The following is a 17,680-nucleotide window of genomic DNA, read 5'->3' as shown; positions in this document are numbered from 1 at the left end:
CTGTCTTACAGCTGCATAATATTCCATCATGTGTATACACCAGAGTTTCCTTATCCACTCGTCCGTTGATACACATTTGGGCTGTTTCCATCTCTTGGCAATCTTCAATAATGCCACTATAAACATCGGTTTAAAAATATCCATTCATGTCTTAGTTTTCAGTTCCACTGAGCATATATATCTAGTAATGGAATTGCTGAATCATATGGAAATTCTATACTTAGCTCCCTGAGAAACCAACATACTGTCTTCTAAAGCATTTCCACCACTCTACATTCCCACCAAGAGTGAATAAGTGTACCTCTTTCTCCACATCCTCTCCAGCACTTATGGTTTTCTCTTTTTTTGGATAACGGCCATTCTAGTAGGTGTGAGATGGTATCTCATTACGGTTTTGATTTGCATTTCCCTGATAGCCAGTGAAGTTGAGAATCTTTTCACATCTTTTTGAGCCATTTGTATTTCCTCTTCAGAAAAGTGTCTGTCCATGTCATTTGCCCATTTTTAAATTGGGATGTTTATCTTTCTGTTGTTGACTTCTAGGATCATGTTACACATTCTGGATAATAAACCCTTATCTGATATGCGGTTTCCAAATATTTTCTCCCATTGCATAGGCTGCCTTTTTACTTTTCTGATAAAGGTTTTTGATGTACAAAAGTGTTTGACTTTGAGGAGATCTCATTTATCTATTTCTTCTTTGATCGCTCGTGCTTTGGGGATAAGGCCTAGGAAACCACCTCCTATCACAGGATCTTTAAGGTATTTCCCTACATTTTCTTCTAAAAGTCTTATGATCTTAGTGCTAATGTTTAGGTCTCTGATACATGTCGAGTTAATTTTTGTACAAGGTGTGAGACAAGAGTCCTCTTTCATTCTTTTGGATAGGAATATCCACTTCTCCAAACACCATTTATTGAAGAGGTTGCTCTGTCCCAGTTGCTTTGGCCTGACTGCTTTATCAAAGATCAACTGTCTGGGAGAACCTAATATGGTGGCTAGGTGAGACAGGGCAAAAAAACACCTCCGTGAAAAATACTAGATAAAAACAAGAAAGTGACCCAGAACACCAGTTCCAGCAATGCATTAGCTGGACAAGCTCTGTTAAATCCACAGGGACCGTGCATTTGGTGAAACCGGGAGTCTACATTCTGAAATGAGTGAGTGAGCCAGCTGAAAGTCTGGCAGCCATGCTGTGGTGTGGGGAAACCATGGGTTGGCATTTGGAGACGCACTAGTTCTTTAAAAAAAAAAAAAAAAAAAAAACCTGGGAACAGCTGCGGATATGGCAGCGAGAACCACACAGTGAAGTGCAGCAGGAGCGGGCCTTGCGAACACCTCAATATCTGGCGGGGAAGATAGCCCTTCCCACACCCGCTGCTAATTGTCTTGGGGCCAGGAGGGCAGAGGGGAGCCAAAAGGAGAAACAAACTGCTCCCCTTGCAGCCATCTTCCCGGCGGGCTGGGGACGCTCCTGCCCAGGGCCGGACCCAAAGCCCAGAGCCACTCCAAGGGTCCCAGTGTGACCGGGAGTGTTTCCTGCAACACCACGCAAATGCCACAATATCGGCTGTGGACAGTGGCCTTTAGTGTACCCACAGCTAATTGTCCCAGCGCTGGGAAGGCAGAGCTGTGCAAAAAGGGGGAAATTAACATGTCCCATTCAGCCATCTTTACAGCAGGCTGGGAATGCCCCTGCATGGCCTGGCGGCCCAAGGGCTCCCCTGGAGGGCCGGCGCACACTTGTGACATGGCACAGCCTTCCCTCAGCAGAGGTCCTAGAAGAGCACGGCTGGGAAGGGGGACCCGCTCGGAAATCTCAGGGATGCTACGCCAATACCAAGGACTTGTGGGTCAGGGGCAGAGACAATCTGTGGCAAGACTGAAATGAAGGTATAGACTCTTGCAACAGCCATAAATCTCTGGGAACACCTGGGAGGTTTGATTATTAAAGCTGCCCTGCCTCCCTAACCACTCAGACACACGCCCCACATTCAGGGCGGACAGCACAAACAACACACCCAAATTGAGTGCACCAATTGAACCCCACAAGAATCCAACCCCCACAGACCACAAAGAAAAAGTTGGGGAGAACTGACTTGAGGGGAATAGGTGACTTCAGACACCATCTGCTGGTTAGTTAAAGTGTACACCACCAAGCTGTAGATCTGACAAATTAAGAGATTGGTGTTTTTCATATTCTGAAAAAACCCTATCAAGTAAAGCAAATGCCAAGAGGTCAAAAACAACAGAAAATTTTAAAGCATATGATAAAACCAGACAATATGGAGAACCCAAACCAAACACCCAAATCAAAAGATCAGAAGAGACACAGTACTTGGAGCAATTAATCAAGGAACTAAAAACAAACAATGAGAACATGGCACAGGATATAAAGGACATGAAGAAGACCCTAGAAGAGCATAAAGAAGAAACTTCAAGAGTAAATAAAGATCAATTGTCCAAAGATGAGAGGGTCTATTTCTGACCATTCTGTTTGATTCCATTGGTCGGAATATCTATCTTTAAGCCAGTACCACACTGTTTGGACCACTGTAGCTTTGTAGTATGCTTCAAAGTCAGGTATTGTGAGATCTCCCACTTCATTCCTCTTTCTCAAGATATTTTTGGCTATTCGAGGCACCCTGCCCTTCAAAATAAATTTGGTTAATGGTTTTCCTATTTCTGGAAAGTAAGTTGTTGGGATTTTAATAGGAATTGCATTGAATCTATAAATTAGTTTAGGTAAAATTGACATCTTAACTATATTTAGTCTTCTAATCCATGAACACAGTATTCTCTTCCATTTTTTTAGGTCCTGTAAGATTTCTTTTAGCAGTTTCTTGTAGTTTTCTCTGTATAGGTCTGTTGTGGCCTTGGTTAAGTTTATTCCCAAATAAAGTTGCTACTGTAAGTGGAATTTTTTCCTTCATTTCCTCCTCCTGTTGCTCATTACTTGTGTATAGGAGAACTATGCATTTTTATGTGCTGATTCTTACAGCCCTCCGCTTTGGTGTATTCACTGATTAACTCTAGTAGCTCTGCTGTAGATTTTTCTGGATTTTCTACATATAGGATTACATCATCTGCAAACAGTGAAAGTTTTACTTCTTCCTTTCCAACTTGGATGCCTTTTATTTCTTTTTCTTGTCTAACTACTCTAACTAGAACTTCCAGCAAAATGCTGAATAACAATGGTGACAGTGGGCATCCCTGTCTTTTTCCTGATCTTAGGGGGAAAGCTTTCAGTTTTTCCCCATTTAGTATGATGTTAGCTGTGGGTTTTTCATATATTGCTTTTATCATATTGAGAACGTTCCCTTCTATTCTTTTCCTTTGAAGTGTTTTCATCAAGAAAGGATGCGGAATTTTGTCAAATGCTTTTTCTGCATCGACTGAGATAATCATGTGATTCCTCCACTTTGATTTATTCATGTGGTGTATTACATTAATTGATTTCTCATGTTGCACCAGTCTTGCATACCTGGAATAAATCCTACCTGGTCGTGGTGTATAATTCTTTAAATGTGCTGCTGGATTTGATTTACGAGTATTTTGTTGAGGATTTTTGCATCTATATTCATTAGAGATTGGTTTATAATTTTGGTTTTTTGTAGTATCTTTGTCTGACTTTGGTATTAGTGTAATGTTGGCTTCACAGAATGAGTTAGGTAGCTTTCCCTTCTCTCCAATTTTTTTTGAAGAGTTTGAGCACGATTGGTACTAATTCTTTCTTGAATGCTTGGTAGAATTCACGTGTGAAGCCAGCTGGTCCTGGGCTTTTCTTCTTTGGGAGCTTTCTGATGACTGACTCAGTCTCTTTACTTGTGATTGGTTTGTTGAGGTCATCTATTTCTTCTTGAGTCAGTGCAGGTTGTTCATGCTTTTCTAGGAAGTTGTCCATTTCATCTAAGTTGTCTAGTTCATTAGCATACAGTTGTTCGTAGTATCCACTATCTCCCTTATTTCTGCAGAGTCAGTAGTTAAGTCCCCTTTCCCATTCCTGATTGTGTTTACTTCATCTGCTCTTTTTTTTTTTCCTTTTTTGTTAGCCTAGTTAAGGTTCCAACGATTTTATTAATTTTCTCAAAGAACCAACTTCTGGTTTTGTTGATTCTCTCTGTTGTTTTCTTGTTGGCAATTACATTTATTTCAGCTTTATCCTTTGTTATTTCTTTCCTTCTGTTTGCTTTGGGATTAGTTTGCTGTTCTTTCTCTAGTTCCTCTAGGTAAACAGTTAATTTTTGCTCTTTCTTCTCTTTTAATACAGGCATTTAGGGCAATATATTTCCCTCTCAGCATCGCCTTTGCTGCATCCCATAAATTTTGATATCTTGTTTTTTCATTTTCATTTGCCTCAAGGTATTTACTAATTTCTCTTCTAATTTCTTCCTTTCACCCACTGGTTGTCTAAGATTGTGCTATTTAGCCTCCACGTATTTGTGAATTTTCCAACCTTCTGCCTGTTATTTATTTCCAACTCTATTCCATTATGATCTGAGAATGTGCTTTGTATAATATCAATATTTCTTAATTTGTTCAGATTGCTTTTTGACCCAACATGTGGTCTATCCTAGAGAATGATTCATGAACACTTGAGAAAAATGTGAATCCTGCTGTTGTGTAGTGTTCTACAAATGCCTGTTGAGTCTAGTTCATTTATCGTACCATTCAACATCTGTTTCCTTATTGATCCTCTGTCTAGATGTCTATCCATTGATGAGAGTGGTGTACTGAAATCTCCAACTATTACTGTAGTGGTATCTACTTCTCCCTTCATCGTTGTCAGTGTTTGCCTCATGTATTTTGGGGTACTCTTGCTTGGTGCATAAATATTTATGATTTTTAGGTTTTCTTGATGAATTGTCCCTTTTATTATTATATAGTGTCCTTCTTTGTCTCTGTTAATTGTTTTTACATTTGAAGTCTAATTTGTCTGATATTAATATAGCTTACTCTCGCTTTTTTTCTGGCTGTTGTTTGCGTGAAATATCTTTTTCCAACCATTCGCTTTCAGCCTATTTTTGTCCTTGCGCCAAAATGAGTTTCTTGTAGACAACATATAGATGGGTCTTGTTTTTTAATCCATTCTGCCAGTTTATGTCTTTTTATTAGGGAGTTTAATGCATTAACATTTAGTGTTATTACTGTAAGGTCAGTACTTTCTTCTACCATTTTGTCTTTTGGATTTTATATGTGATATCCTATTTTTTCTCTCTCTCTCCTTTTACCCTTCCTGATAATCTTAATTTCAACACTCTTCTTCAAATCTCTCTCTCCTGTCTTTTCAAGTCAGCCTTTAGCACTCCCTTTAATATTTCTTGAAGCACAGGTCTCTTATTCACAAACTCTCTCAGTGTCTGTCTGAAAATATTTTAATCTCCCCCTCATTTTGAAAGACAGTTTTGCCAGATATAGAATTCTTGGTTGGTGGTTTTTCTCCTTCAGTATCTTAAATACATTAATACCACTGCCTTCTCACCTCCATGGTTTCTCCGGAGAAATCTGGACATAGTCTTATTGACTTGCCAAGACTGAACCACAGTGGTGAGTGATAAAGAGATGATGCCTTTACAAATACTGAACAGCACATGACCTGCAAAGCTTTAAAAATTTAAATTAATACAGTCATTTTTTGAGATAATTCCATCACGAACTATACTTTCCCAAATACCTCTTAACATTTAATGTTTATAAAACTCTAGGTAAAGCCAACACCACATTGGAAGGGAAGCGTGCTATAGTCTGCATTAGCACAATTCAGAACACTGTGATTGATACTTGTGCCTGTCTTTTAAAAAAACTGCATTATCACCATTTGTACTATAGCACATGCTGATTCTAGGAGAAATGATAATCATAATCAAAATCCAGCAATTTTTATTATGGAGGAGCATCAGTGATGACAAATGTATATAATAAATCTTGGAATCATTTTCATCTGATTTTAATGGTTTTATTATCCACAAGAAAAACTACACTCAAGCATCACTCACTTATTAAAATTTAACTTTTTACATGATATATTCCAATCATACCAAAACACAGGCTAAATATATTCCAAAGCATGTGCCTAATAAAGATCTATATCTGAGCATTATACAACTGGAATGTTACTTAAGCAGGAATTATGAAGAATATTACATTTCCTTTGTCAGTGAAGAATACAGAATAAGCATTACAGCATGACTATGTAATTGAAATACCAAAGAGAAAAAGGGAGAATAAGTAACACACATCTTTCTGATAGCCTTTTGGCATAACTACATTCAAAGCATGCTGCCTGATACTGAGTAAGCAGACTCATTTGAGATGGACATAATCAAAGACCTTCTGAACCCACAAATGAACAAACACCACTAAACATATTCACTTCAGAAATGAAGAAAAGAAAATCACAAAGCCTCACCAAAATGTGGGTGTTGGGTAATTTGATGTATACTCAAAATTTTGCCTGAAAAATTATGAACAGTTTCATCATGTACCCTGTAGCTGGTTGATAGTCAAAACCATGAATGTCAAACCCTTAAATGCCAAGGGCCTGCTTAAAATATGAGATAACAATGAAAGAATGAAGAAATGAATTAAATAAATCTTCTATACATAATATCAACATGGGATCTATCACCTAAAAAACAGTGTTAACCCTAGATATTTCCCCTAGAGAAATGAAAACTTATGTTCACTCAAAGATCTGTACATGAATGTTTACTGTATCTCTATTCATAATCACCAAAAATTGGAAACAACCCAAATGTGGTACATTCATATGGTGGAATACTACTTGGCAATACAAAATAACGAACTGTGGGTACACAGAGCAATTTGGATGACTCTCAAAGGTATTACGTTAAGTAAAAAACCCAGCCTCAAAAGGTTACACACTATATGACCCACTTGTATGAAATTCTGAAAACTATAGAACTATTGTGATGGAGAACAGATTAGTGGCTGCCAGGGTGAGAGGCAGGGGGAAGATATGACTATGAAAAGATAGTATGAAGGAATTTTGGGATTAATGGAACTGTTCTATTTCATGATTGTGGTAGTAGTTCCACCAATCTAGGCATGTTTTAAAACACACAGAACCATATACCAAAGAAAGGTCATGTTTACCATATGATAATTTAAAAAATAAACAGCATGTTCAAGAAATCAACTAATTTTACTCATCAATTCTGAAATGTGTGACAATGCTATACACAATCAATTATTTAAATAATTTTGGTCAATAATATTTGTTAAGGGTGATAACAAAAGTCAACAAATCAAGCAACTTAAAGTCTTTAAAACTCTACTAACTTTTTCATCAAAAAGGGACTTACCAAGTTCATTGACACTCTGAGCAGCTTTGGTTATCTCTCTACTTCCCCCTTGCAGTTGTCCTTGGAGTCTCTTACTGAGATACAAGATGCGTATTATTCTCCGAAGCAAATCACAGGCAACCTGTGCAAATATCACAGTGTTAAAAAAGTATAGTCAATCCATGAAGGTTTATTTCTATTACTACTAATACGTAAATCCATCAATTCTTTCCAGAAGCTAAAGTTTCATTCATGCCTTTTCTCCCCCCAGCAATCAGAAGCCTAAAAATCACAGGTCTTTAAAAACATCAAATCTCATAGGGAGTACCAAGAAGTGCCATACTTATCTTTTACAATAAATTCGGATTTTTCCTGAATGGTTAGAAATAATAGAGAAATTGGAATTAAGGACCTCTGAAGCCCAGGGACTCTTCTCAGTCTTAGACCAGTTTTCTTCCTGTATCATCATCATTTTGTATTGCTTTGAAGCTAGGTAAGAAGCAAAAACATCTCCCCTGTTTAAAAAGGAAAATCCTAACTGGCAGCAATAAGAGGGGAATGGAAATCCTTGAGAAGAAAAGAGTCCCTGATCCTCTACCTATAAACATTTGCTGGATGTAACACACACAAACACAAATTTAAGCATACAACCAAACATACAATGCTTAAAAACATATGTAAATACAAAGGGGCCTGTAGATACCCAACCCACGAAATCTTCCCCTGGAGGACTTCACAACTGTGCAGTTCCAGCTGGACCAAGTGAACCTCATCCAGTCCCAGCAACCAGCTGAGTTCTCTGCCTCTCTGTGCCTGGCAGAGCTCAAAGGTCGTCCCAGAGGGTGCGGCTTTCCAAGAGAACTTCCTCCTCTACTGTGGTCAAGTGGTGTTCCTGTGGGCATAGCCAGATACAGGGGTTCTGCCTTGGAGGCGACTTGTTTGAGATAGTTGTTGAGACCCACCAGCACGTGGGCAGGTCTAGTCTGCGTCTGCGCCATTCGCCCCTCCACATGCAGCCGGGCAGTAGCCGGAGGGCGGCGCTGGGGAAGCAGGAAAGCAGGAAAGCAGGCATGGTGCACTGCTCCTAACCTTCACTCCCCAGAGTGGGCAGGTATCGTGACACTTGATTTCTTATCTCCATTTCTGCAAGGCTATAGTGCAATTTCTAAAAATACTTAATAATTCACGCAAGAGCATAAAAAAATGAGTTAACAAACATCCAGTTTAAGAAATAAACATCATGAATACAGTTGGGGAAAAAAAAAAAAAACATATGGAAGTCAAAGGCAACCAAGTGTTAAACCTGTTTGCCTGCTATACTGAGCAACAATAGTCCAAGGTACTTAAAATAATTAAAGGAAACCAAGTAAGAATTTCCCCCCGGAAAAAAGGAGGATTGGGCATCTTAACCTTTCAAGTAAATGCTATTCATCTACTGAATAGCACATATTCAAAATTCAAAAGATAAAAAGGCAATAATGTTGAAAAGTCACCCTCTTATTTGTCTGTCCCAACTATGCACTTACCAGAAATAACCACTGTTATCAATTTCTTGTTTGTCAGAATTGGCATTTTTAGATGAACCATTTGGAATGTAGAACCTCTAGCAAATATTCCTCTGTATTCTAAATACATCATGAGGAGAAATACCAGATTTTACTCCAGCCTTTTTACCCAGAATTATCCTTCCAGAACTCACCAGTACCTACTAAATAGGGTTATGCCCTCAAACTTGATATCTTTGAGTTTATTTGTAATGTTTCTATTTTTACCAAACATAGTTCATCTCAGCATGTCATACTGACTATTATTCTGTTGCATAACAAAACAGTTATCATCTTATGTGCAAACATCACCTAATCCAAATCCTTATCACCTTCGCCTTATCACAGTGTCTCCTGGTTAGCTTTCCAGTCTCTCTTCTTCTCACTGAAATCCATCCTGCCAGTTTTATATTCTTAGAACCACACATTTTCAGCATTCCAGCTCCCTTTTTAATAAGCTTCAATGGCTCTTTAACTAAAAGATTATGTTGAATCTTCTCAGAATTGCATTTAATAAATGTCTCAGTAAACAAGTTTTAATGTACAAAACATCAACTCTCACCATTTCCCAATCTAGTTGCCTCCACTCTAATCAATTCATTTCCCTTCCTTATCTTTTTAGACTTTATTGTTAAATATAGTGCAAGTAGAGAGGACACCATATACCCCCTACCAATCACAAAATGCTGTATCTGCCTTCATCCTCCCTTTCCCAACCCCCATTCCAACTGAGAGAAATCACTATACTGTCTTTTACAGTAATCATTTCCTAAACTACACTTAAGATTTTATAACCCAAGGATACATACCTAAATGCTGTAGTGTAATTTTGCCCTTATTTAATCTATAGGTACCCTCATCATCTCTTTTTTTTTTCCTTGCAATTTCTTGAATACCTAGGAAAATTTGTCCTATAGAATTTCCTAAAACCTGGGTTTTGCCGACCACATTCCCATAATGTAGTTTAACATCTTCTTCCATTTTCTGCATTTCCTGTACATTAGCAGTTAGATATAGCCAGCTATATCAGATTCACGTTTGGTATTTCTGACAAGATTATGTTATAGGTGGTGGTGTATGATTTTCTCTCTTTTCTGTTGCTAGCAACCACTGGTAATGTCAAAATCCATTAAAACATAAAAAAAATTGTAAAATGGTGATGTTCCAACTCTTTATTCCCTCTATATTTATTTACTAGCATCTAAAATTCTCTATAAAACAAGAAACATTATCCCATCTACTATTTGTTTACCCAGTAGTATAGTTTATACAAGAAAGGCAGAATAAATACCTGATTCCTTTCCTTGGTTTATCAGTTTTCAAAATGAATGATTGGTTTCCTAATACCCACCAGAGATGACCTATTAGTGGTTTGGGGTTTTTTGTTTTTTGGTATCATCATGAACCAATACATTTAAACATATTGAGTTATGCCAATTCACTATAGCTTCTTACTCTCTTACTGATACTCAAATTGTCCCCTTTTTGGTCAGTGGAAGCTTGTGAGGGGGATCAACCACATTGATTCCACACCCCAGGACATGGAATTTTCGGTGCTAAAATTGGAATGGTTGTTCACCCTAGGACCTCTTCAAATCAGCTACTGAGAACTTCTGTCATGATGCTGGTAGTCACGCTAGCTTCCTTGGTATCTGGTATAAAATTGTTCCAAGATCAATTTTAGTTTCTTTTAGAATAAAATGGCATTTCAAGACTACATTCTGGGAAGTAGGTTTGCTCACTTCTGGGACTTCTCAGTAGACATAGCTAGGAAATGTCAGAATTAAAATACTACATAAATATTCATTTCCTTTATTTTATAATACATGTAAACATTCTGAGATTAACATTACACATATACATATGTACATTTATATATACTATTTTAAGATTAAAATTAGAATATCTCATAAGTTCATACTAATATTTCCAATTAAAATTCAGGAGCACAAGGTATTTACTAACCTCCTATTTTATATCTGTGTATCATTTCTTCCACAACGAAAATTCGGGCCCTCAAGGGCACAGAGGTAACAAAATTAGAATCATGCAGAATTATTCATTTGCTCTACTGAACAATACACAGAAAATGTTACCTGAATAAAAAAAACAATACTACAACCAAAATGACTGCTGAAAATAGTTAAAAATATTTTTGCACATGCTTTCCCCACATTTTTTATGGCTGAATTCTATTTCATCATCAAAGCATATAGTCATTTTATAACATACTCTCCTTTATATCTCTCATTTAATTCTAATTCTAATGCTCAAAGCTAATCTTTACATTGATGTTTCTCGCATCATCTTGCTCATCTGAACTACATCCTCTATTAGATTATTAAGGAAAGGTTCATGGGAACAATATTCACTGCATTCTTGTATGTTGATGACAGGCTCTATACCTGAAAATCAGTTTGGCTGGTGTATGAAGTATCTATTGCTACATAGCAAGTTCCAGGGAACGACTAGGTTCTAAACAAAGAGCTCAGGATCTCAGAATTTAGAAATAACCATAACAACTCAGGAATGAATGTCACTACTGTAAGAGCTTACAATCTAGGAAACTTTACAGTAAGTCTTCCCCTGATAAACTATGTTCTCGAATTCAATTCTCAGAAGTTGCACATTATATTTAGTCCACATTAGTGAGACGTTATAATATTTGTCTAATTATTTCTGGCTTCTTTCACTCAGCATACTGTCCTCAAGGTTCATTCACCTAGTTGCATGCCTCACAACTTCATTTCTTCTTGCAGCCCCTCAATATTCCACTGTATGTATTCACCATAGTTCATCCTTAATTCATCAGTCGATGTACCCTTAGGCCACCTCCATCCATTGCAAATCATGAATACCATTGCAAATCATGAATACCATTGCAAATCATGAACACTGCCACCATAAACACCAGTGTGCAAATGTCCATTCATGTCCCTGCTTTCAGTTCTTCCAAGTATAAACCTAATGACGGGATTGCAGGATCATATGACAACCCTATACTTAGCCTCCTGTGGAACCACCACACTGTCCTCCATAGGGGCTACACGATTCTACTTCCGTACCAACAGTGAATAGGTACATCCCTCTCTCCATATTTTCTACAGCACTTGCATCTTTCTGTTTATTTTTTAAACAGTTTTATTGACACACCATACAATCCATCCTAAGTAAACAATCAATGGTTCCTGGTATAATCACATAGTTATGCATTCACCACCACAATCTACATGAGGATAATTCCATTTCTTCCGCAAAGAAAGAAAAGGGGGAAAAAAGGAATAAAAAAATGTAAAAAAAAAAAAATGAAAATAAAATAAAATAAAAGTGAGAAACAACAACAATAACACCAAGAATCCCATATCCTTCTCTTATATCCCCCTTATTAATATTTAGTTTTTGTATATGGCCCTTGTGACATTTCATGGACGTACATAACAATGTTACTGTTAACTATAGACTCCAATTTGCATTGATTGCATTTTTCCATATACCATTTCATTTTCAACACCTTGCAATGCTGACATTCATTTTTCTCTCATGCACAAACATTCTTATATTTGTATATTCAATCACCATCACTGTCCACTCTAGGATTCGCTAATTTATATAGTCCCTGTCCTTATCTTCTTTCTTTCCTTCTGGTTCTCAAACATATCCCTAGCATTCCTCTTTCAACCATACTCACACTCAGCTTTGTTCAAGGTACTTACAATATTGTGCAACCATCACATAGTATTGTTCTATCCATTTCAGGCTCTTTACAATCAATTCAGCTGAACATTCTGTACTACTTCAGCATCAAATGCCCAATCTCTACTCTCTTTCTATGTCCTGATAACCTGCATTCTCAACTTTAACTCTCCAAGTATGCTCCTTAATGTTAGTTCATATTAGTGAGACCATAAAGTGTTTGTCCTTTCGTTTCTGGCTAATTTTACTCAACATAATGTCCTCAAGTTCCATCCACGTTGCTAATATGCTTCATGACTTTATTCTGTGTTACAGCTATGTAATACTCCATCACAGACAGCATAGATAAATGGAAAAATTCCTAGAAACACAGAATAGCTTACACTGGCTCTAGAAGAAACAGAACATCTGAACAGACAATTACACATAAAGAGACTGAATCAGTTAATCAAAAACCTCCCAACAAATTACCTCACAGAGCAAATGTTAAAGAAGCTAAAAAAGAAATCAGACTTCACTTAGAGATATGAACAAAATGGTCCTGATTAAGACTAGAGTAGATCAGACTAAAGGGTAGAGGATGATATTGACTGTGGTTTATCTCTTCTGTGTGAGACCAAAGGAAGAGATGTTTATTTGATGAAAAATCTTCATTTTCTTAGCACGCTATATAATTTAACTTGTGTGGTCACTTTATTCAAACACCATAATTACACGGAACCTTGAATAGGGAGTGAGATCTGGTTTGTTTGTATAGGTTAGTAGAAAGCCCTAATATATCCCAGAGTAATTTGGGCAGAGGATAAAAAAGTATTTGAAAAGTCCACTTGAGGGACTGGAGAAAAATGTGGAAATATTAAATTTACCCACCCAGGGAATTCATTATATTCTCGCAAACATTTCAGTAAGCCACGCCCTCAATTTTGGGGCTTGCCCTTATGAAGCTCGTTACTGCAAAGTACAGGCTAAGCCTACTTATAACTGTGCCTAACAGTCACCCCCAGAGAAACTCTTTGTTGCTCAGACGTGCCCTTCCTCTTCCTGCCAATCTTGCAAGTAAATTCACTGCCCTTCTCCCATGTGGGACGTGACTCCCAGGGGTGTAAATCTCCTGAGAGACTTGGGACATGACTCCTGGGGATGAGACTGAACCCGGCATCGTGGGATTGAGAAAGCCTTCTTGGACCAAAAGAGGAAAGAGAAATGAAACAAAGTAGTGCTTCAGGGGCTGAGAAATTTCAAATGGAGTCAAGAGTTAATACTGGAAGTTATAGTTTTTTTTTTTTGTTTTTTTTTTTTCATTAAATTCAGTTTTATTGAAATACATTCACACAACATACAATCATCCATGGTATACAATCCACTGTCCACAATATGATAACATAGTTATGCGTTCATCACCACAATCTATCTCTGAACATTTTCCTTACATCAGAAAGAACCAGACCTAGAATAAAAAATAAAAGTGAAAAAAGAACACCCAAATCATCCCCCCATCCCACCCCATTTGTCCTTTAGCTTTTATCCCCATTTCTCTACTCATCCATACACTAGATAAAGGGGGTGTGATCCACAAGGTCTTCACAATCACACTGTCACCCCTTGTAATCTACATTATTATATAATTGTCTTCAGGAGTCCAGACTGCTGAGTTGGAGTTTGGTAGTTTTAGGTATTTACTTCTAGCTATTCCAATACATTAAAGCCTAAGAGGTGTTATCTATATAGTGCATAAGAATGTCCACCAGAGTGACCTCTCAACTCCATTTGGAATCTCTCAGCCACTGAAACTATTTCGTCTCATTCTGCATCCCCCTTTTGGTCAAGAAGATACTCTCAGTCCCACGATGCCGGGTCCACCTTCATCCCCGGGAGTCATACTCTGCGTTGCCAGGGAGATTTATACCCCTGGGAGTCGGGTCCCACGTAGGGGGGAGGGCAGCGAGTTCACCTGTCGAGATGGCTCAGTTAGAGAGAGAGAGGGCCACATCTGAGCAACAAAGAGGTACTCAGGGGGAGACTCTTAGGCACCATTACATACACCTTTAGACTCTCCTTTGTGGTAATGAGCTTCATAAGGGCAAGTCCCATGCTGGAGGGCTCAGCACATCAAACCGCCAGTCCCAATGTTTGTGACAACATCAACACCAGTCCAGGTGAGGATGTCCAACACATCCGCACCTTCCCCCAGATCCTCGGGGCTGGGGAGGGGGAGGCTGTAAATATATTTTTTATTATCTGCCCAAATTACTCTAGGATGTGTCACTATTTCACTCCAGCCTATACTAACCTACCGCATCTCACTTCCTATTCAAAGTTCCATGCAATTGTGGTGTTTGAACAGATCGACTGTAGAGTTTTACCGTTTAGAAAATTTAGATCCTGTACCAAATAGATATCTATTCCCTTGGTCTCATATGACAGCTGAAGTTTTAAAACACAATCAGTTTCAACCTTTATCCTTTGGCCTGGCTTGCCCTGGTCTTAACCAGACCTGCTTCATTCCTATAACTAATTGAGGTCTGGGCTCTTTTTCAGCTTTCTTTTTTTTTTTTTTTGACAGTGGCTGTATGCACTAATACTGACATTCATATCTGCCGAGCTCTAGCTCTGAGTTTCAGGTGTCTCAGAGATATGCATTGTTCCAGAGACCAATCAGGTTATAAGCTAGGGGATCAGAATCTCAAAGTTTAGAGATAGGCCTTACAATTCAGGGATAGAGTTAACTGCTGTAAGAGCTTACAATCTAGGGAGTATTACAATTATTGTGTCCATGTTAGGCTATGTTCTAAGATTCAATTCTCAGTTTACACGTTGTAGTTAGTCCATATTGGTGAGGCATCATCCCTCTCACCATGTTTTCTCCAACACTTTTACTCCTATATATATATTTTCCTACAATTTTATAGAGTTATATTCACATACCATACATTTATCCACAGTGTACAATCAGTTGTTTATGGTATCATCATAAAGTTGTACATTTATCACCACAGTCAGCACTTGAACATACTGATTACTACAAGAAATTTTTTTTTTTTTAGCAATAAGAAAAAATGATAAAAAGAAAAATAACATGTCATACAATACAATATACTACTAAGGACAACAAATAACACCACTACCAAGAATCCCATATTCCTCCCCTATATCCCCCTCTCATATACATTTAGCATTGGCACATTGCCTTTGTTACATTTAATGGAGGTATATTACAATGTTACTGTTGACCATAGACTCCAGTTTGCTTTGATTATGTTTTTTCCTGAACACCACCCCTTTTTCAAATTTGTACATGGTTGACATTCATTTGCTTTCCCACATGCAAAAACATTTTTATATTTGTATATTTAGTAACAGTCATTGGCCACACCAGTTTTTGCCATGTTATACAGTCCCAGTCTTTATCATCTATCTTTACCTCTGGTGTCATACATTCTGCTATCCCACCTCTTTCAGCTTTACTCACAGACATCTTTGTTCAGTGTACTTACAATACCATGATACCAACACACAGTATTATGCTATCTATTTCTGGATCTATGCAATCAATCCTAAACATTCTGTACTCCTTCAGCATCAAATGGCTGATCTCTGCCCTCTTTCTATCTCCTGGTCGCCTGTGTTGTCAGCTTTTAACTCCCAAAGTTTGTTCATTAATGTCTGTTCATATTAGTGAGACCATACAGAATCTGTGCTTTTGTTTCTGGCTAACTTCACTCAACATAATGTCCTCAAGGTTCATCCAAATTATTACATGATCCATATCTTTGTTCTGTCTTACAGCTGCATAATATTTCATCATGTCTATATACAACAGTTTGTTTATCCACTCGTTCTTTGATGGACATTTGGGCTGTTTCCATCTCTTGGCAATTGTGAATAATGCTGCAATAAACATTGGTTTACAAATGTCTGTTTGTGTCTTAAGTTTCAGTTCCTCTGAGTATATACCCAGCAATGGAATAGCTGGGTCATATGGCAAATCTATATTCAGCTTCCTGAGGAACCTCCATACTGTCTTCCAGAGTGGTTGCACCATTCTACATTCCCACCAACAATGAATAGGTGTGCCTCTTTCTCCACATCCTCTCCAGCACTTGTCATTTTCTGTTTTTTGGATAATGGCCATTTTGGTAGGTGTGAGATAATATCTCATTGTGGTTTTGATTTGCATTTCCTTAATAGCCAGTGAAGTTGAGCATTTTTTCATATGCTTTTGAGCCATTTGTATTTCCTCTTCAGAAAAATGTCTGTTCAAGTCTTCTGCCCATTTTTTAATTGGATTGTTTGTCTTTCTGTTATTGAGATGCAGGATTCCTTTATATATTCGGGATATTAAACCTTTAACTGATATGTGGTTTCCAAATATCATCTCCCATTGTGTAGGTCGCCTCTTTACTTTTATGACGAAGTCCTCTGATGTACAAAAGTGTTTAATTTCGAGGAGATCCCATTTATCTATTTGTTCTTTGGTTGCTCGTGCCTTGGGTGTGAGGTCTAAGAAACCACCTCCTTTCACAAGATCTTTAAGATTTTGCCCTACATTTTCTTCTGAGAGTTTTATGGTCTTGGTGCTAATGTTTAGGTCTTTGATCCACTTTGAGTTGATTTTGGTATAACGTGTGAGATGGACATCCTCTTTCATTCTTTTGGAAATGGATATCCAGTTCTCCAAAAACCATTTATTGAACAGGCTGCTCTTTCCCAGTTGCTTCGGCTTCACTGCCTTATCAAAGATCAGTTGTCCGTAGATGCGAGGGTCTACTTCTGAACACTCAATTCGATTCCATTGATCAGTATATCTGTCCTTATGCCAGTACCATGCTGTTTTGAGCACTGTAGCTTTGTAATATGCTTCAAAGTCAGGTAGTGTGAGACCTCCCACTTCATTCCTCTTTCTCAAGACATTTTTTGCTATTCGGGGCACCTTACCTTTCCAAATAAATTTAGTTATTGGTTTTCTATTTCTGTAAAGTAAGTTGTTGGGATTTGAATAGGTATTGCATTAAATCTGTAAATCAGTTTAGGTAAAATTGCCATCTTAACTATATTTAGTCTTCCAATCCATGAACATGGTATGTTCTTCCATTTTTTCAGGTCTTGTTCAATTTCTTTTAGCAGTTTCTTATAGTTTTC

The 17,680-nt window shown here is 37.7% G+C and overlaps 1 protein-coding gene across 2 annotated transcripts in view; it reads right to left on the bottom strand.

The window, feature by feature from the left end:
- The window catches only part of COG5 (component of oligomeric golgi complex 5), a 518,626-nt gene that overhangs the window by 445,872 nt on the left and 55,074 nt on the right, over positions 1 to 17,680 (bottom strand). For both annotated transcript variants that reach the window (XM_037836383.1, XM_037836384.1), the window contains exon 6: positions 7,326 to 7,446. In XM_037836383.1, the coding sequence (XP_037692311.1) occupies positions 7,326 to 7,446 (121 nt within the window). The remainder of the gene's footprint in view (positions 1 to 7,325; positions 7,447 to 17,680) is intronic.

The sequence above is a fragment of the Choloepus didactylus genome, chromosome 5 (assembly GCF_015220235.1).
Source record: "Choloepus didactylus isolate mChoDid1 chromosome 5, mChoDid1.pri, whole genome shotgun sequence".
NCBI lineage: Eukaryota > Metazoa > Chordata > Mammalia > Pilosa > Megalonychidae > Choloepus > Choloepus didactylus.
The sequence above is the reverse complement of the archived record's forward strand: the minus strand, read 5'-3'. Positions and strand labels throughout refer to the sequence as shown.